Source organism: Barbatula barbatula, assembly GCF_947034865.1.
Source record: "Barbatula barbatula genome assembly, chromosome: 16".
NCBI classification, from domain to species: Eukaryota; Metazoa; Chordata; class Actinopteri; order Cypriniformes; family Nemacheilidae; genus Barbatula; species Barbatula barbatula.
In genome coordinates, this window is record NC_136779.1 from 8,703,188 (window position 1) to 8,724,760 (window position 21,573).

The following is a 21,573-nucleotide window of genomic DNA, read 5'->3' on the forward strand; positions in this document are numbered from 1 at the left end:
AAATGGCTCATCACCAGATCTAATATACCCTAAATGTTGAAATATACACAAACAAATAATCTAATGCCAGCTGCTCTATATTGTGCCTCAGGGACAGTGGCAGTAAGAGGCCTGTAACTTCAGGGCCCTCCTGGCGTACAGTGCCAAAATCCAAAAGCAGCAGTGCCATCCTGCAAGACCTCAAATCACCAACCTGGAGCAGCGCTCCATTAAGTTTGGGTGAGCCACAGCTTAGCTTTGCCTACACGCATTAACCCACTGCTACTTGGTTTTCATGTCAAGGATTTAAATGGGACATAGATGTTATGACTTATTGATGTGTTGTGTGTGTGTAGGCGAGGGCCGCAGTGAACTGGATGAATTGCAGGAGGAAGTTGCCCGCAGGGCCCGACAGCAGGAGCTGCAGAGGAAGAAGGAGAAGGAGAGAGAAGCCGCCCAGGGCTTCAACCCCAGACCTAGCAAGTTCATGGACTTGGATGAACTTCAGCACCAGGGTAAATATCACAGAGGGTAAACCCGACATAACGAAAAGTCAAGACATTCACAAAGGGACGTTCCAGAAGTATGCCAGTGTAGGGTATGTGTGATACTCTGCTGAAGAAGGTGATTTCAGTTTCTGATTACATGACCAAGGGTTACAAGTTCTCAGGATGCACTTTTAAGAAATATGGTGGGGGTATTTTAACATAATATTTTAAAACAGTAATAGAAATATAATTTAAGAAGGTTAAAAGGTAGCATAAGCTAGTTTACGTATGTCTCAAACGATAAATATAAAAAATGTTGAATAAAATACGTTTTTTTTTAACATTTCATTTTAGCTGTTGTGTGTATTTGTAGAGCTAATTTTTCATTTGTCTTTGACAAGAAAATATTACAAATGAATTATAATATTGTTACTATTAAATATAATTATTATAAAATGAATGGGAATCTATATATCTATACATATATTCACATTTATAACAATTGTATTCCAATATTAAATATAATTATTATTGTATAAATACATGTGTGTGTGTGTGTGTGTGTGTATACAGTAGGGCTGTGATGGTGGCCGTGACAACCGCACCGGTAGTGCACATCACTGTGACAAAAATTTACATTAAGTGTAATAAAATTGACAGTTGCGAATGCACGGATAAGGAATGCTATTTGTAGACTTTCAGCTGTAGATGATTTATTAAAAGATAGATTTTACATTAACACAGAAATGATTGGCATATGTTTCCGTTGGTAGTGCGGGCCTGCATGACAAACCCAGGTTATTCTGTGGGTTCTGCTATGGATCTTGTTGTGAAATGAACAGATACATACAATCTAAACTGGACATGACCCGCTTGCTTGGTGTCGGAGTGCACACAGGTTTGCCGCGGTTGCGGAGAGACATCTATTCACTTGAACTCTGAGCACATCTTCTGAACGTGCATTTAGTGCAGCGGTACACATCTTAATCTGGATGACATGTTAGCTTTCCATCAACGTGTAGGAAAAAGTTACGTTTTTATGGCAATCGGGAAAGCCAAGGTATGTGTAAACAGTTTGTTTCAAATGGAATTGTAAATGACAGTAAGGGTTAATACGCGACCGACTGACTGAAGTTCATTGAATTTTTATATTTCTTATATTATTTGTGGTTTCTACACGCAAATATAATAATATAATGTTATTTATATACTGTTTATATATATATATATATATATATATAATGTATATTTCCCAAACACCGCACCACCGGGGTTCATTTGTCCATTCCCACAGTGGTGGTAAAAAAACTGCCACCGTCACAGCCCAAATATACAGTATATATTTTTTTTTTTGTCAGGGCCTTAGTTTACCTATTTGGCAAAAAACAACAAAAGAAAGAAGAGCAGAAAACAATGCAATAAAAAAATGAAAAGTCCCCAAAAACCCTGAATGTTAGATGTGTGCGCTTCTTGTTAATAGACGCCTCCATTCCCGGTAAGCCGTGCAAACTTTGCAGGCGGACTGTTCCCGGGAAACCGGTGTATGAGCGTGTTTTCAGAGGCCTTGGTGTGTTAATTGCAGGGAAGGGGGGCAGTTTTGAGCACTGCCTGGCAGAGGCTGACTCTCTCTTAGAGCAGTCGCTGCGTCTGGAGCAGGCCGGGGACACGGCTACAGCCCTGGCGCTTTCCCATCACGCTGTGTGTAAGTAATTCTAACCTGCCTCTGCTTGCTACGCCCAACTCCTACGCAACCTGTTCGGGTTACTGTCCTGGTATAAGTCCATTTAGTAGAAAATGTCAAGTCTAAGTTAACAAGGAACATTCCCACACTGCCTTCCCTTCCAGCAGTACCCTGCGTGCATAAGTGTGCGTGCACGTGTGTTGGCTTCTGTCTGTTTCCGTCTTAGCTTGTGTTTGTGCCGTCTTATAATCTTGTCTAAGTATATCTGTTTGTTTTTGTCAACACTGTGATCTGAGTAACATTTTAACTGCTACTTGGATTCTGATTGGTTGACCGGGAATGTGGATTTGCCTGCTGATTGGTTATACCGCTGTTAGTATAATCCATTCGAAACTTTAACAATTTAACACATTATTTCACGTTTGATTTTGTGTGTGAGCTATTCTTCTTGAACAGGCTTCGCTTTTGCACGCTAGCTGTGCTCGGCTAAAACCAAATCCAATCTAGATGCAGTGTCATAATATTCCTAACCTCTTATAAATCCCTTTTTGGTGAAAGGATTGTGATTTCTTCTTAGCTGCCATATGGGCATGCTGCAATCCTGCCTAAATCTAAATCCTGCCCAGATTGAAAAACAAATAAAGGCTTGGCCACGTATTACGCGTTTACCTGGAGCAGGTTTTTGTCTAAACAGCTTACCTGTTTGAATGATTAATGAGCAGGGAACAATTTCAGCAACGCAAAACTCTTCACAAGCTATTTTTACTGCTATCCAGGTCGGCAAACCTTCCATCTCTGTTTTCGCTTTCCTCACAGTGTGTTTGTGTACATGCGAGCGAATGTCTTTACAGTATGTGTGCGGCACAGCTCTAATATATGTAGAAGGAAGACAGCTTTTGTAAATATTACCACTCCTGAAATCCCTGTCGTGCTTAAGCAGTCTGGGGACTGGTCTGATTCCTTTTTGGCTCAGAGCGCATACAGGCAGTTGTGGGAATCTTTGGCCATTTTTAATTCAGAGAATCTAAATCCGAACCAATTACAAAACTTTGAGTTATGGTGACTCGTTTCAATTTTTTTAAAGATTCTAAATGTTTTTCTTTCTTCTGCAGAACACAACTTTTGGTTTTGTACTCTCACAAAACCAATGCAAGTGAATAACCTTTGTTCGGTTACCAACCTATTTTAAAAGATCTTTTGTGTTTTTCTAAAGGTAGTCATACAGCTCTGAAATTACAAGGGGTTGATTGAATGTTGACAAAATGATAATTTTTGAATATTGCCTTTAAATTCATAAAAATTGGTAGTCAAAAGTTTTATCCCACCAACTATATCATTCCTCTATTTGGTTATTGTTATAGTTGGGGTTTGGACTCCACCATTCTCGTTTTTAGGCATTTTTTAAACTTAATCATATTTTTTGTTAAAGTTATCATTCCTGGTGTGAAAACGGCTGTTCAGCCTTCAGAGTTTGAAAATTGACAATTCTGTCATAAATGACTCACCCTCAGGTTAATCCAAACCTGTATGAATTTCTTTGTTCTGCTGAACACAAAGGAAGATATTTGGAAGAATGTCATTTTGGAAGAAACGGATCTCTCCCCCCATTGAAGATCATTTGTCAAGTGTGTAATATATAACACAATTGACTCCCCCTTAAAACAACACTTACAATTTCCCCGTAACCTTGTGGTTTCCACAAATGCATCCTTTATTCTATGTTTGTGTGTTTGTTCTGGCTGCTTCGCTTCATTGTCCTGTGCCTATTGTGGCTTGTGCTGTCCTAAACTCTGTCGCCTTTAACCCCGGTGTGCTTAAAACGCTGTGAGTCCCTTTTAAACTTACTGAAAGCGAGGCGCACCAGCCAGCTCAGGCGCAGCTGGTGTTGACAGCAGTAAATGTTCTCAAAATAGCATTTTTATGATAGGCAGAATTAATGCTCAACCAGACTTAAATGAATCAGGTTCAAGGGAACCATGGCAACACTAACCTCCTATGCGGGTTTCCATGTAACCGCCACAGACAGGAGAGCAACCAAATCCTAATGCGAACTCATTTCAAGTTGCCAACTACTGTACGTTGAAGGATCTGAACATTAACCGGCGTGATCTGTGATCAATCCCAACATGTTCTGTTTAGCACAACTTTGGGAATGAGAGCTTTGATGCTCAGCCACAGGTCTTGGTTTCTCTCGTGCTGTGCTTCTCCATAATATGATCTTTCTGAAGTGTGTTTAACATGTCACTCATTGTGGACGGGATTGTTCAGTAAGCAAAACACTGCACATGCTAAGATAATGGCTTTGTTTTGGAACCTAGTGAGCTGCCGTGGTGCTTACATAAGCTGCCTTTTAAGAGTGCGTTATAATTAGAGATGCACCGATATAACATTTCTCCCCCAATACCGATTATTCAGAATGAAATCTGCCGATACTGTAGGTTGGTGGTTATATTAATTAGCATTTACTAAATTCTGAAGATTAAATGAATATTTTTCCCCTTTCGGAATGCTATTAATTCACAGAAGGACTATTGATTTTCAACATCAAACTGCTGATGCTTCTTAACATTTTCTATAGACAGCATGACCTCATTGCATTTTCCTGTCCCAATTTGATCGACAAGATATATATATATTGCCTTTATTGGCCAAAAACGATTATTGGTGTATATTGGTGCAGCGCTAATAATAATCTCAGACAATGACTTGCAAATTACTAAGTTTGCAATTAAGATGTTTCTAAATTGACAGGGTGATAAATAATAAATATATTGTGTACATTAGGGCAAATTATTAACTTCTATTCACACTACTTTGCACGAACCTAAAAGACACAAACTATTTTGTCTTCGTACTATTCGATATTAAATGGGATGTAATTAGTTCTCACCTTGTATTCCATCTTGTTTCAAGTTTTTTTTGCCATGCATCATGGGTTCATTCTACAAATTGTTGCCTCAAAATTTGGCTAAGACAACGCATTTGTGAATGAAGCCTTAAAATACTGTTTTCGAAGGCAGCTCTCCTGGTTTTGAGACAGAGCCAATGTGTTTTAAAGATGAAATGTTTTATGAACCCATTGCCGATTCCATATGATCCACTCTGTAAAACTCACAAAATAGTGTGCAAAGCTTTGCCTATTGAACACAGCCTAGAGCTCACTCTTGGGATAAAGGTGGGATCTATCCCACCATCACCCTTTCCTTTCTTAAAATTTCACTACTTCTGTCTGTAACAAAGAAATGGTCCGCATGCCGGCCCCTCATAACTCAGCTCTTCTTTCTTTTCTGCATTTTTTTCTTCTGCTCTTCTTTTCTTTCTTTCTGTTGTTCTTTTTTATGAGGGGCCGTTTAGGCCATAATTATTGAAATGACTCTTACAAACACTAGTGAAATAAAAACATCGATCGAACTTAGTGAAATTCATTCATACATATTAATGAAATGACTCTTACAAACACTAGTGAAATAAAAACATCGATCGAACTTAGTGAAATTCATTCATACATATTAATGAAATGACTCTTACAAACACTAGTGAAATAAAAACATCGATCGAACTTAGTGAAATTCATTCATACATATTAATGAAATGACTCTTACAAACACTAGTGAAATAAAAACATTGATCGAACTTAGTGAAATTCATTCATACATATTAATGAAATGACTCTTACAAACACTAGTGAAATAAAAACATTGATCGAACTTAGTGAAATTCATTCATACATATTAATGAAATGACTCTTACAAACACTAGTGAAATAAAAACATTGATCGAACTTAGTGAAATTCATTCATACATATTAATGAAATGACTCTTACAAACACTAGTGAAACCATACATATGTATTACTGTAATCTTTTACAGACACATTTCAGTGTAGTCGATGAAAGATTTCAGTGTAGTCGATGAAAGATTTCAGTGTAGTTGATGAGAGCATATTTCACTGGAAAAGGAAGCTGCATCCTCACTTCCGTTTAGTTTGGCGCGCGTTGATGACGTGCAGATATGCCGCGAACAGGAACCTGTCAGATGCAATTAATTTACTGAATTAATTACTTATTAGTTCCTCCAACAACTCCGACCCACTTGCCAGGAAGATCTCATATGCACAGATCTCATATTGCCTTGGCTTAGGTATGAACTGGCAGCGAACTTTAAGCTGCTTGGGCATAAGCCGCCGCACACTATAGACACAGACAACGTCTCGCAGGATTCACGCAATCTGCGGTTGAGATAAGTGCGGTCACGCTATACGCTTAATTGCGCATCTACACAGGGTTGTACGGTAGCGATCCTCTTGAAAAGTCGAATTGTGAAAAGTAACCACTGTCTGGACATTTCGTTATGGTGATAAAGGTTATGATCGTACTTTTACAGCAAACAATAAATCTATATTCCCATTATTTTGTTGTTTGCCTATGCAATCAGATCATTTGGATCCGGAAATGGAATATGGCCTTTTATATATGGTATGACACATTCTAGAATATGACTTACAAGAAAAACCATAGCCCCTTAAATTATTTATTATTTGTTTATTTTATTTGTATTAAAAAATATATATTATTATTATTTTGTTATGTTTTTATTATAATTGTATTTATGTCATGCACATGGACTGTATTTTCTATTATAACGCTTTGAAATGCCATGTTGTTTTGTATACAAATAATTGTTATATAAAATTTTAAAAAATAATTATTTGTATACAAAACAACATTACAAAACGTAAGGACTGCAGTTCTAGTAAACAAGGGTTCTCCTCATCCACAGCTCTTACAGCTTGCAACAATGAATGCAAGGTTCTCGTTTGGTCCTCTAGCTCTCTGTGAAGTCTCAACATATTCGTAGCACCATTCGCTGTTTGAATGTCCTCTAAACACTTAAGTGCACTTCTTAGAAAAGCTGTAATATCATCTTCATTGTTACTCGTGTATGAAAATAGCGCAAAACACTTGCTAAAACAAAAAACATCGCCGTGGCGTCATTTTGCAATCTTAAAACCAGAGTTTTATTTCCTCGACACACTCTTTAAATCCTGGTAAAGTGGGAGTAAAGCTTCATTCGAATGTGTAGTTCCTATTGGAATTGCAGACGCCAAGAATTACGGAACCGCACGCTTCAGCTTTTTGGGAGAGTTTTATAGTTTTATAGCCAAAATATATTTTTAGACAATAAAAAAATTGCATTGACAACGAAACTGTATAAGGAAAAACCGAAGGTAGCGCGGGCGATTGTAAAATATTGCTCAGTAAATTAATTGCATCTGACAGATTCCTGTTCGCGGCATATCTGCACGTCATCAACGCGCGCCAAACTAAACGGAAGTGAGGATGCAGCTTCCTTTTCCAGTGAAATATGCTCTCATCAACTACACTGAAATCTTTCATCGACTACACTGAAATCTTTCATCGACTACACTGAAATGTGTCTGTAAAAGATTACAGTAATACATATGTATGGTTTCACTAGTGTTTGTAAGAGTCATTTCATTAATATGTATGAATGAATTTCACTAAGTTCGATCGATGTTTTTATTTCACTAGTGTTTGTAAGAGTCATTTCATTAATATGTATGAATGAATTTCACTAAGTTCGATCGATGTTTTTATTTCACTAGTGTTTGTAAGAGTCATTTCATTAATATGTATGAATGAATTTCACTAAGTTCGATCGATGTTTTTATTTCACTAGTGTTTGTAAGAGTCATTTCATTAATTATGGCCTAAACGGCCCCTCATACTTTTTGCTTTATAGCTAAACTAAGATTTTCCATGCATGAGGGCAGTGCTAACACTCATAGCAGGACAATGGCTGCTGACGCCAAGCTGCAAAAATGCATGAGGAGAGCGCGGGGCCTACAACAGCGCATGCAACAACAGCAAGAGAACCAGCAGGAGCCCGGCCACCCACGGGGGCACTCCAGGTACCTGTACTGTCACCCTGTGTGTGTCTAGCTTAAACGCTTGTTCAGATCAATACTGACACAGACCCATATGTCTGTTTGAGTTGTGGAGTGCACTTGTGTGGTTTCGAATGCGATGTGCCACAGTTTAGCACAATTCAATGTTGTAGGGAGCGTGATGTAGTGTAAAGGGGATGTGATGTTAGGGCGTTAATAGAAGAAGCTGAGCTGTCTTTAACCTTTGTCAATGGTCTTATTTCTGTTTACTTCTATGGTAAAAAACAATTGTCTTTATTCTGTGTAATTTAAATATGAAATATTTAAATACATTTATTTGGAAACTCGATTGGAAAGCCATGACATATGCCCCTTGTGGTGATCATTGGTGCGAGTTTTATATGCCATTAAGTGTTAAATTCCATGACTTTGTTTGATAAGATGGTCCTCATCCTTGCCCTTAATATCATTTTATTAAATATTTGTAAAGCTGGACCGTCCTTAAGGATTTTTCTCTCTTCAAGTACATTTTTCTATTTAATACTTTGGAAACATTTTAATACTGAAAAATCATAATTTAATATGTTTCCCATTTTTTTTTACTCCACTACAATTCATAAATACATGTTTAAACCTTTCATACAGTATGTAGGTACATTAAAACATCTAGTACTTTCCACTTTTATAAAAGTAAACATTTTTGAGTAAAATACTTGAGTTTTAAGTATAAAAGGTAATTAAAAACAACATATACCGTGTATATATATATATATATATATATATATATACATATATATATGAAATGTAGCGGAGTGAGAAGTATGATGTACTGGTATAATGCACTAAAGTAAACATTTTTCAAAGTAAAAACATTCTGATAAAAACAACAAACACAAAAAATAGTACTAAACGTACTGTCCACCTCAGGGTATGATGCAAATCCACAATGTGAAAATCATCTGTTTGTATTAAGTTACTGTTATTGTTTAGTATTGATCTGACACTGATCAGTTCCAGCTATAACATCTCTAAGGCATTATTATTTAGTTACTAAAGTTTGTCAAAATACCACTTGAATTATCCGTCTCAAGGTTTTTAATCTTCTATTGGTTTTTGGTTACGTTATGACATTTACAGTACAATATACAAAGCATCAGAAGCAAAAGTCAGAACCACCCATTGGTTGATTTATATGGTCACACACACCTTATGGCATTCCATTTTACCAATAAAACACCTCCGAGAACAATGCAACAGTGATTGCAGCAGCATGTCCAGTGGACTGTGGTTGCTTTGTTGGGGGGGGTGTTTGTCCCCTGTTTTCCTTTCATCGATTAAAGGCGTTGATGTGATGTATGGCCTGACCTGCCTAAAGCCCCTTGGGTAATTACCAAGTGTAGTGCTTCAGGAAGTATTTACAGTAAATGAGCCCTCTAGCACATTAATCAGAGATGTTTACCTCTGCACTCAACCACACTATAGATCAGAGGTTTTCAAAGGATATCTGGTGCCTCCTCAACCTTTCACGTTTTGGATGTCTCCCTTATTTGTCACACCCATGCTGTGCTTTTAATCGTTTAACAATATGAACTATATTCAATATTCATGGAACTACTTCCTGCGCAGTAAATACTGTACTTTTCAGTCATTCTATATCTCTATATCGTGTGGGCTCATGGGATAGCAATGTGTCCACTGGATGTCCATTTTAGAATCTCGCTGTATAGATTACTAGGTCATCCAGGTATTTCTGCCTACTGTTTCATAAATACTGTGTATTCGGACATACAGCTCCTTTGATGTACTGATTTTGGTATTATATATAGAACGGAAGAAATGTTTGGATTTGGACTTCAAACAAATGAAGCACTCAAAGCAAAACCTAAAAGCTGAGTGCCGTGTCTGCATCTGCCTTCTTTCAGATGCCTTTTCCCAGTATTAGATAAAGATTTCTCTGCGAATGAATCTAACACATGGGTCATCGACAGGGTCGCTGAGTGCCAGAGGACATGGAGCACGATTGATGATTTTCTTACACTAGGTGATGATCTGCACCTCTTTATTAGGATAGCGAACAGGGTTTCTGATCGAAAATTTGGTATTCCCACTCTCTCTTGTTCTGTGTAGGGCGTATTTATGGCCACTGTAAGTCTGGTTTGTGCAACGACTATAAAAAATATGTCAAGGTCGTGTAGTGTGTGTCAGCTGTGGAAGGCACGTGGGGACTGTGTATTTGAGAGTGTGTGCACTATATGAGCAATGGGTCATGAATACGGTAGTGTTGTGAAGGACGCAGGTATCCTTGAATTTGGTCCTTGGGAGCATCGTAATCTTTGGTTCGAATGTGTTGAACGGGATTCATGCATCAAAACTGCTTTAATTGTTATTGGACATAGAAATGAACATGAAGTGAATGAGTATTGAGTGTTTAGGCTTTCTGTGCATATTCTGTTCCGATGATAGTTTTTAACGGCAGTTAAGTCAAATAGATTCAAAGATGCGGTTTTAAAGTATTTTAGGAAAATATAAAATGTTTCTATTTGTGTTATTTTGTAAATGTATATACTCCAGCCAATATTAAATGTATCTTTTCTTATCTAAATGTATTTATTTAATATGTGGCCCTCCCCAGAGCCGATGAGAGAGAAAGCAAGTTGCGACAATGCATATGTGCATAATATAAACAAAACAAACTTAAAGTAAATCATAACAGTTATGCAGAGATAATGCAATGATGTATTGTGTGTTAGTGATTTAGTTCCTCCCCCCGCAAACCCCAAGATGTCGTCTGTTTTCGGAAGTAATCGTACAGCTGTATCTATCTTTATAAATGTGATCAAACGAAATACTCCTTGAAGATTCGAAGCATGCAATACTACTCCATAGGTACTCAAGATTAATATGAGATTGGCAGAAACTGCGCTTTCAACCTGACCTTTAAATGATTTATGTCTTTAAATGGGTTCGTCACCATCGGTCTGTTTTGCTGCAGCTCCATGCGTTACTGAACTATTGAGAGGCTCCATGAAACACCATTGCTGTGAAAAAACAGGTCCATTGGAGTCAACGGACGTTGAAGCAACTTTCTCAATGGCTCTGCCACAACCTAAAAAATGCTAAAATTTCCACATAACAATGAATGATGGCATCAAATGGAGACACAATTTATGTAGGATTTATGTTTGAAGTAATTCAGCTTCTTCTGGCCTCTACGCACTTTTATTCTTTTGGCCCCCTGTTAGGTTTGTCTTGATTTATAGATTACAGCTGATTTTGCTAATAATAGACAAAAGAGTTGCTGTTGTCTCTTGCCTGACTATCAAAAACTGACAAAGTGAGACAAAGTACAGCAACACAGTTATCTGCTTGTTATTGTAGAATTTGAGTGATTTTTGTTAATTTAAAACTGCAAAGTATAACCAAAACCTTTCCTTCTTCCATTCTTCTATGTTTAGTGAACAGCCTGGCAAGGTCCAAGTATTGTTGACAGACAATCAGGAAGAGGTCTGGGAGACCAATCAGGATTCCGTGCTTGGCCCACCCTCTCCTCATCACATGAAATCAACCCCCTTGTGTACAAACTTGCCATCTCAAGCCTCAAGCTGCCCACCACTCAGCAATGCCCGACCTGCCTCTTCTCAGCCACATCCCCAAGAGCCTAGTGAAGATTATTGGCCAACGCAGCATGAGGAGGATTGGAGTGGCATCCAATTGTCAGACGTTCTCCAGGTTTCAGGTGTTCGAATCCGACCTATTCGTAAGCACCTGGCAATATCCCTGCCCTCTTTGCCCCTTGACTTCTGGGGTGTGCTGGGAGAAAACGAAGAGGTCCCCATCCATCAGGTTCCTCAGGCTTTGGTCTCTCACTCTCCTTCCCAAAATCCTTCTCTGTGGCAGGACGCTGGAGATGGTCCAGATCGAATATCCCAATCTAACAGGGCCACCAGTTCATCACCTGCACCCCCTTATACTGAGGAGAAGGGGCCGATGCCCTGTAGAGCCCCCATATGGCAGCCCCTATGCATGGCTTCCCAGCCTCGCTCACCTGTCCTATCTCACTCCAAACCGGCTCCTGTTGCAGCTCGCCATTGGTCTTCCTGGAGCTTAGACCGTCCCGATGCTGTCGTTACCCCCTACGCGACGCCTCCTGACCAGAACCAACAGACCCTCACTCAGCACACTTCTGGAAGGCATTTTCCCCTGCATAGTCCCGTGAGCACCAGAAAAAAATGTGCCCCTAAGCACTCGTCTTTTCAGAATGCCCCAGGTATGGAGCTGGAACGTACAGAGCCCGAAGACCAGGAACTCTCTGAATTAGATTCGCTCTACCAGGCCAGTCTCCAGGCTGGCCCCAGTCCTGGCCGAGCCCTGCGTGGTACCAGCTCACCTGCTGTAGGAAGACCAGGTAAATTTCAGCACATATAAACAGTTTGAAATCATTTCTAAATATATGTATCCTAAACATTATTTCTTTGGACTGTACCTCCAGCTGCACGAAAGCTGCTCACTGGAGTTGGACGCTCTCGGACCCCCACGGCTGAGCTTGAGAGAACTGCTTACGGACCACCAGGTTGTTACAGCCCCACTGGGTACATGAACATGGTAAATACTGTATATATGACTACACAAGGTTTACTCAAAAACTACAATTCTGTCTTCATTTACTCTCACACCTCAAGTTGTTCCAAAACCGTATAAAATTATTCGTTCTGATGAACACAGAGAAAGATATTTGGAAGAATGCTTGTAACCAAACAGTTATTGGCCACTATTGACTACCATAGTAGAATTCTTTGATCTGTTTAAAACTAAATAAGATAATTCGAAGAATGTAGGAAAGCAAACAATTCTGGGATGCTTTTGACATTTTGACATCTATTGTAATTGTTTTCTACTATGGTAGTCAATGGTGGCCAAGACATGTTTTGGTTACAAGCATTCTTCCAAATAGCCTTCTCTGTGTTCATCAGAACGAAGAAATTTATACAGATTTGTTTCAACTTGAGGATGAGTATGGAGCGATTTTAGTCTCATTAATTATTCATGCGTAAAACAAGATACACACATGCGTAAACAGTTTCGCATGCATAAAACCTAATTTACGTGCACATAGTATATATTTACATTTACGAAAAGCAATTCACGTGCGTAAAACAAAACTATTTTCTCACAAATTACGTTTCGCAAACATACAACTGCGCACATAACTTTTGAAAAGTTAAAATGTACGCGTTTGTCTTGTTTTACGAATGTGCAAATCGTCACACACGTGTGAATCGCCTTGGACGTGTGTGTGTGTTTTTTGAGACTCTCCTGGCGACGCAACCCCTTCCACTTGGGTTGTCGTACTCTTTAGCCAATCAGATTCAAGCTTACCATTCAACCAATCACAACCCGCTGAGGGCGCCGGACTCAAGGAAAACGGCTCTGCGCAACTTTAGTGCAGTTTGGCTCAAATAGAACGGAAATGACGCATCACCCTCACCGCACGTTAATCATGTTACGATCTTTTCCACGCTGGCGCAGCTTTGTGGGTACAATTTATTATATTTTTTACTGTTAAATAAAATACAATACTCAATTTACTTCGCTGCTGTCCACCTGGTCTCATTTCACTATGCGTTCTGTCAAGTCAGTTTGAAATACTGTAATGTTTCCCCTGACTTTGTAGTTCTTTCTTCATGTAAATTAATATAGTCTAGTTAGACATACGTGTTATGTTCCTTATTGGCTTCTGTAAACGCCATTGAAGGGATTAATTTACTAATGGATAGATATATTAGCCTGTATAGACCCATACTAATAAATGACTACATTTAAAGTTAACTAGTATTATCAGATTTTAATTAAAAAAAACGACACAAACCGTCTTTGACAATACTACTGACCGCAGATAGAAACACGGTAAGGTAAATAGAAATGCCATACAGCAATTAATCGCAAAATGGGAGGAAACTGAAGATTTGCAGTGGATTAAAAAACTTTATTCCACATGTAACCAAAATCATCTATGTTCATGTAACAACTCTATTATTTTGGATTGGCAACCACATAAACACATCGTAATGGTAACGTAAGCAACATTTAAAAACTTAAAAACAGACAAGCCTACAAAACAAAATATGTGCCGCCTGCACCAAATCTGCGCAGAGCCGATTTCCTTGAGTCCTGTAATTGGTTGAATGGTAAGCTTGAATCTGATTGGCTAAAGAGTACGACAACCCTAGTGGAAAGGGTTGCGTCGCCAGGAGAGTCTCAAAAAACACACACACACGTCCAAGGCGATTCACACGTGTGTGACGATTTGCACATTCGTAAAACAAGACAAACGCGTACATTTTAACTTTTCGAAAGTTATGTGCGCAGTTGTATGTTTGCGAAACGTAATTTGTGAGAAAATAGTTTTGTTTTACGCACGTGAATTGCTTTTCCTAAATGTAAATATATACTATGTGCACGTAAATTAGGTTTTATGCATGCGAAACTGTTTACGCATGTGTGTATCTTGTTTTACGCATGAATAATTAATGAGACTAAAATCGCTCCATAGATGAGTGCATGATGACAGAATGTTTCATTTTGAGTGAACTGTCCTTTCAAGGGCCGTTTATACTATTGACGATAACGATAGATCATTCTGCAAAACATAAACAACACTGATCTAAAAATACATTGTTTTTAAAACAGTTCTTTAAAAACCCATAGCTGTTACATTGCTTTTGTTTTTGTTATGTCTGGTTCCTCCCAACATCAGAGCGTGTTTCTCTTGCAGCTTACCATCTGTTAGCACATGTTGATTTTTGTTTGGGTGTCGTGTCTGGTTTCCTCCACGGTGCAGATTTTCTTCTTCTTCATTCTTTTTTAGCCCCTGTCGGTGGTCAATCACGGGCTGCAGTCGGGAGAGGAAGACCAATATGACGCAGATCACTTGCGACGCATCGCCCGCAGCCTGAGCGGAACCGTCATTGGACGCCGTCAGAACCGTCTCACGGTGTCTAGAAGTTTCGTAAGTATCTCTTTTAGTATTTTTGATTAACTCTGTGACCTCAGACACACACAAGTACACGTCCCTATATTCTGTAAGCAATTCCTCCCACCTTAAATTCATTATAGTAATTTACAGTGGCTCTATTTAGTTTTATGCAGTGGCTTATTTAACCTGAGGAGCTAACTTAGATTTAAAAAGTCAGTAAAGTGGTGGGCCCATTCACTGCTGGGGCGCTCCAAAGGCAGCTATAGGAGCCAAGGGAGGGGGCGAGTCGGATATCTGCCCCAGAAACCTGATAAGAGCGCCGTTACCCAAGCAGGAAAGAGTGTTAACATGTCGCTGCTCCCTCTTTAGCTTGATCGATGTGCGCTGCCTGTCTCTTGTCAATCACTGCTGAGTTCTAGGTCATTTTATACACATGCTACATTTACATTTGCTCATGGCACATATACATAGCGCACATAGTGTTATACTGTTTGTAAAGACAAGGAATATCAACAAGAGGTCCGCATTTTTCGCAGTGTCATTCGCAAGGTCGAAACACGTTCCCAACCCCTTTTTTTGTTAATTTTTATAAACATTTTTGTTAATTTGATTATGCTTTTAGCCAACTAAAAGTGTAGTGCTTTGTTGAAGACATTTTAGAATGTTGTAATTCATTTCACAAATTATGTCCAAAATTATTTGTTTATATAAAATTATTTTTAAATTATTTGTTTATATAGCATTTTCTAAGTGCACATTTTCGGTAAAACAAGTTTACAGGAGAAAATTATTTCAGTGCAATGTTTTAAGATTTATATGTTCCATAAAACATGTCAGGAGATTCAGTTTGGGCCTGTTTATATGTGACATTAGGAGTTCATAACTGTATTGTCACATGATGTCCATGTGCACCTGGACCCAGAGACAGTACACACACATTCATAACTTCATCCTCTTTTCTAAGTAATACTGCCATCATGTGTCCATTTGCTATAACTGTCACCCTTTAAGCCTGGGGCCTTATTTATAAAGACATGCATATACAAACTTTTCCTCAGAATCACCTTGAAATTATGCATAAACACTCTGTTCATATAGATTATCTTAAAATGATGTTTGAACACAATGTAAAGTAAAAAAGTTATGCCTGCATACAATGTATTATTGTATTGAAAGATGCTTAGAAATAATTAGTAAGAAAACGCAATGCAAAAATGACAAAAATAACATTATTACAAATGTTAGAAGAAAAAAGCACTGTGTGTGTGTGAGTGCATTTTATAAAAAGGCCCTTGATTTTCACGCCTCGCTTAAAGTGATAGATAACCCAAAAATGAAAATTCTGTCTATATTTACTCACCCTTAAGTTACAAATCCTTATAAATAAATTTTTACTGATGAACACAGGGAAAGATTTGTCCTACTATGGTGGTTTATACAATGGTAAATATATACGGATACAACTCAAGGGTGAGTAAATAATTAAAGAATTTTTATTTTGGAGTCTGTCCCTTTAACCTTTCATTGTCATAGGTTTGTGAGTTAACTCCCCATCTTTTCCTCTTTCCCTGACCCTCCCCTCTTTTATCCTCTTCAGTTTTTTGACTAAATAACCCATTCACTGCCTTGTGCTTATGAATGTACATTTGTGTTTTGTGTGTGCCCAGTACGTAAGCATGGGGGACACCGGGGTTACATCATATCAGTGCACTGTGTACTTGCCTAGTTGTCTTCAGTTTTCATTGTCTCCGTCAGACCTTCATCTGCTTCCGCCGAGCTCTCTTCACCTCTATCCATCATCTTCTCCCATTTCCCATCAGCCTGGGCCCTTGTGGAGAGGCCCCAGGTAATTAAACCTCACTCTCATGACCATCTTCTCCATCCAGAGGGCCATTGATTTCCATCTCCTTCTGTATTCATCTTCTTGCTTTTGTATTGCATTTGGTCTAGATCACAGTGTGTAACTTCTATATGTGTCATTGCTTCGTGTTCTTGTCTTACTGCTGGTAAATAAGCTCTTTTTGGTTGTTGCTTTTTCTTTGATTGGTCTGCATCCTGTCCTTCACCATCCTTCCCCACTGCAGGACGTCTCTAGAGGTTCTCCAAGTTTCTGGCTGTGTTTGACTGGTGTCAAGCTCTCTCCAGTGGGCAGCACTACAGTCCAGCACTGATGTGTCCACAGACGGTCAGTCTCTCTCGGGTTCTTCTCCCAACCACGGGGACCGGCCTTCAACGTGGTCCTTCATCCCTGGACGTTTTGCACAGATGTATCGTTTCCCTGGATTCCCCTTTTGCACAGGAGCATGACCACCCTGTATTCTGTATTTTCCCCTGGGTAATTTTTGTCCGTCCATGCGCTTTCGCCCCGCACAGCTGCTATAATGCAAACGCTCAATCAACAGCATGACGGAAAGAGATATCAAAAACTAACCCTTTCTTTTTTTTATTGTACAGCAGTGGGAAGGGGTGATGCCTTTAAGGCTGAGGTTGTGTGTATGTGTGACTAACCTACGGTCAGCCCTGCAGCATGCAATGATAGGAGCGTGGGGTTCAGACCGAGACCCCCGCAGTGAGCCATTCAACCCAGAGCACTTAACTAAATTAAATGCTTTTTAACAAGAAACGTTCAATTAAACCCAGAGATGCAGACCTCCACGCTGCACTAAATGATAAATGTGTGTGTGTGCGTGTGTGTGCATGTGGTAGGGAGGGGCTTGTTGAAACCCCGCCCCTTTAATCACCTATCTGCAAGGACACTTTTTCTCTTCGCCTGATGCAAATCCTCAGCAACCAATGTCCGGAAACGATCTCTGCTGAGAGTCTTTTCCCAACCGTGATGGTTTCCTGCAGATGCAACAAACTCACACTTCTGAAATGTAAAGAGAGATATTAGAGATGTTTTGTATGATGTCATCTCTCAGCCCCGGTGCTTTTTCTCGAAGCAGGCATGTAAATCTGCAGCCCCGGGCATGAAGAGCAGACAGAACTGATCTCTTCCTCCTATTTCTTCGATACGGGCATTTCCTGTAGCACACGGCTGTTTTGTGTCTCCAGTTACAGGCAAGGACTGTACGCGTTAGACCGGACTTACAGAACGAAATGAATTTATTGTTATTATTACATCATTCTTGAGATATTAAGAGGAATGGAGAAACCACGTAATGACGTTATGGAATGTTAAATCAATTCTAGGGGTAATCATTATTATCTGCATTAAGAGAAGTATAGTACACTTCAGAAGTGTAAAGCTGGAGAAAAAACGCTATTTTTAATCCATTGACCGTTCTCCCATTTATACAGGGAGATATGCCAAGTTAAGCTTCCTTTCTATTGTTTCGTTTTTATTTTTTTTAAACACTGAAGTCATTGCTGTAAGTCTGGTATAAGCACGGGAGAAGACTTCAGGCCTGTAAAATGGAAATCATCTCATTTGATGTTTGTAGAATCTACATAGTTTCTAGATTTTACTTTAAAGCAACACAATGGCCCTGATAGCTTAGAAACGATTGACTATAGATAGGAAGAAGCTACAATGCTTTGCTATAGTGTGTTTGGATAATATGAGAGCATACGCGAGGAATGCTGTCATGCTAGTATTCAAATAAATGTTAGAAGATGTACTAACAGATGTGGCACCTGATTGACAAGTGTTTCATATCACAATATAGTATGATTAATGCAGTATTTAACCTTATCCATTCTAATCATAATGTGCTGTGATATATATTTTTATTTCAAGCCTCTAAATTTAAAATCGCTGTAAAAGAAATGACTTAAACCGTTGTAGAAGATCCTGTTTAACTTAACCAAAGATTGGCTCTAACACAAAGAAAGATGCTTTTTTACATCATTGGTCGCTTTTTCATTTCACTTGAGGGATGTTTCAGAATGTAGCAAAGGCGATGTACGAGTATGCTATGCAAAAGAGCTCTCCTTGAACTACCAGCAAAGAGTCAGATGGGGACAAAATCTAATATTTTTTCTTCTCTTTTTTTTTTCTATATACTGACAAAAATGGTTTCCTGCTGAATTGTCGGATCTTTACTTAATTAAGTATCTGTACAGTTAACAGCTTTTGAATGCGAGTTGAAGCCAGCGGAGGATGGATTTATCAAAATGAAATGGCATTTCAATGGTTTTCCATTTCGGGACTCATTTGTAAATGCTTGAGGTTGAGTGAACTTGTATTTTTGCAATAAAGTTATTACCAATGCAATCCAGCAGGGGCGCTGCACAAACGCCTATACTCTGTGTCCTGTGTTTTCTTTTAATAGGAGTTGTGGCCTTGTATGTGCATTTCCAAGTTCATTTTGCTTATCGAAAGAGACCAACATCCTTTACAAGAAGGTGATGAATGAAAGCCAGATTTTCAATAAGAAACAGGGTTTTGTTCTCTGACTGTTTTATATTCATAAGGTATGTGTGCCGTGACACACATTCCACTACCACGTTTACACACAAGTACCCTAGAGAACAGAAGCACTCTGTGTAACACATCTTCTTGGTGTTGCTGGAAGTCAAATATTTCATTTTGCCTAATTCACCTTCGAAGCTCAAAGACACAAATGTGGACCACAAAACCAGTCATGGGGTAGATTTTTTTTAATTCAGTTTTATGCATCATCTGAAAGTGTAATACATAAGCTTTCCATTGATGCATGGTTTGTTAGGATAGGACAATATTTGGCAGAGATACCGCTATGTGAAAATCTGGAATCTAATGGTGCAAAAAAATCATAATATTGAGAGAAATTGCCTTTGAAGTTTTCTATTAGAGTTACTATAGCAGGACTTTGATAAGATGAAACCAGTCCATGCTCTCTATTGATTTCTCGACTCGCATAAATAAAGTTTTGATATATACTAGGACATTTACAAAATATCTTCATGGAACATAGTTGGGGCACTTTTGGCCTTTATTTTGAAAGGACTGGAGAAATGACAGGAAAGCATTGGATAGAAGGACGTTCGAGATCAGGCCACAAGTGCACCAGTACTACATGTACTGGCACAATATCTACAGGCTATTGGTGCCAACCATGGAACATAAATAACAAATAATCTTTACCTGTGCTACTTTTGACTGGTTTTGTGGTCCAGGTTCACATATGTGAAGATATTTTTCAATCCTCCTTGTTCTCCATAACTGTTGGGGACTGTTCGCACATAAGTGAGCACAAGATTTTGAAGGACTCTTAAAAAAAAAGGCCAATGGCCAAAAGCACAAGTAACGTAAGAGCCGTGAACCAGGTCTGTCACATTTGCATTTATTTTATTCGGAGACATTATCATTTCAGAAGATGTTTGATTTGACAAAAAACTGTAGTGTGCAGGATGAGTCAGCAAGACTGGTCCATTTCCCAGAGGAGAACATCTGGATTTGTAACTAAAAGATACTGTGATTTTGTCAATTCTCAGAATATGGTGTATATCATATAGAGATATAGCTTCAGGCATAAATGTAATTTTGATTTCCTGCAACTTTAATTGTGCTTCGTTAACATTAGTCAATGCATTAGTTTACATGATTTAACAATGAATAATACATACAGCATTTATGAATCTTAAGTTTACGTTAATTTCAGCATTTTCAAATACATTTATTTTCAGTTAACAATAGCTAAGAATTAAAAATGCTGAAAAAAGATATTGCTCATTGTAAGTTCATGTTCATGTCTTTCTATGCAAGCAAATAAATGGCCACAAAACATCGGCTTGGCAGAATGGCAGTTTCCTCAACAGGGTGTCAGTATGGATGGTTGTCTAAACCTTTGTGCAACGTGTTATTTTTTCAGACGTGACTTACTTAAATGATATTTTGATATAAATTCATGAAAGCATCTGCTCAGCGATCCTGCAGCGACGGTCTTTTGTTTGCACGCGTGCTTCTGGAAATTGTGACAGTGCCAATAAAAGATTTTTGTGCGTCCAGGAATGCTTTCTTTTTTGAGGACTTTTCATTCCTGAACTTACGGTAATTTGTTTTTGGTTTATTGTTAGTGATAGAAAATGAAATGTTTTCAAACCACCAGAGAACTTTTGTGTTAAACCCTGCAGCACACGAGAACAGCCTATTGCTTTTCATTACGTGTGTATGCGCTGCTGTTCTCAGATGCCCTTTCCAAAGTTCCCAGAGGAAAATCAATGTACCCAACTGCACCTACAACATATTGTGATCTTCATACTTTTTACTGGAAAGGAAAAACTTGTGAAAGAAAACCTTTATCTGAGTATAAACAAGCAATTACTGTCAAACAGAACAATGGTTAAAAGAACATTCATGATTCAGAGAAGCCATATGTGTTGTTCTTTCTACTTATAAAAACATTGATCCAGTTTTCACAGATAGCTAGCTGGAAGAAGTTGTAAAATAGCTGCGTAGCCATGTGATAGAATAGCACTAAAGAAACTTTGAAGCACTGCAGTATGTATTTTTTTTAAAAACCAAAACGTAAAAACAAAACCTCTATTAATACTATTATGAATTCAATTGAATATATCAGAGTATATGAATATGAATGGCGGATGTGAAAAGCTTGTGAAA

The 21,573-nt window shown here is 38.6% G+C and overlaps 1 protein-coding gene across 1 annotated transcript in view; it reads left to right on the forward strand.

Moving 5' to 3' along the window:
- Window positions 1-17,557, forward strand: part of usp54b (ubiquitin specific peptidase 54b) — a 95,425-nt gene extending 77,868 nt beyond the window's left edge. The window contains 10 exon segments of the mRNA XM_079476569.1: window positions 92-219; window positions 336-494; window positions 2,050-2,169; window positions 7,912-8,080; window positions 11,512-12,461; window positions 12,546-12,658; window positions 14,922-15,062; window positions 16,697-16,859; window positions 16,862-16,875; window positions 17,125-17,557. Coding sequence (XP_079332695.1) covers window positions 92-219; window positions 336-494; window positions 2,050-2,169; window positions 7,912-8,080; window positions 11,512-12,461; window positions 12,546-12,658; window positions 14,922-15,062; window positions 16,697-16,859; window positions 16,862-16,875; window positions 17,125-17,436 — 2,269 coding nt within the window. The 3' untranslated portion in view covers window positions 17,437-17,557.
- The last annotated feature ends 4,016 nt before the right edge of the window (window positions 17,558-21,573 follow it).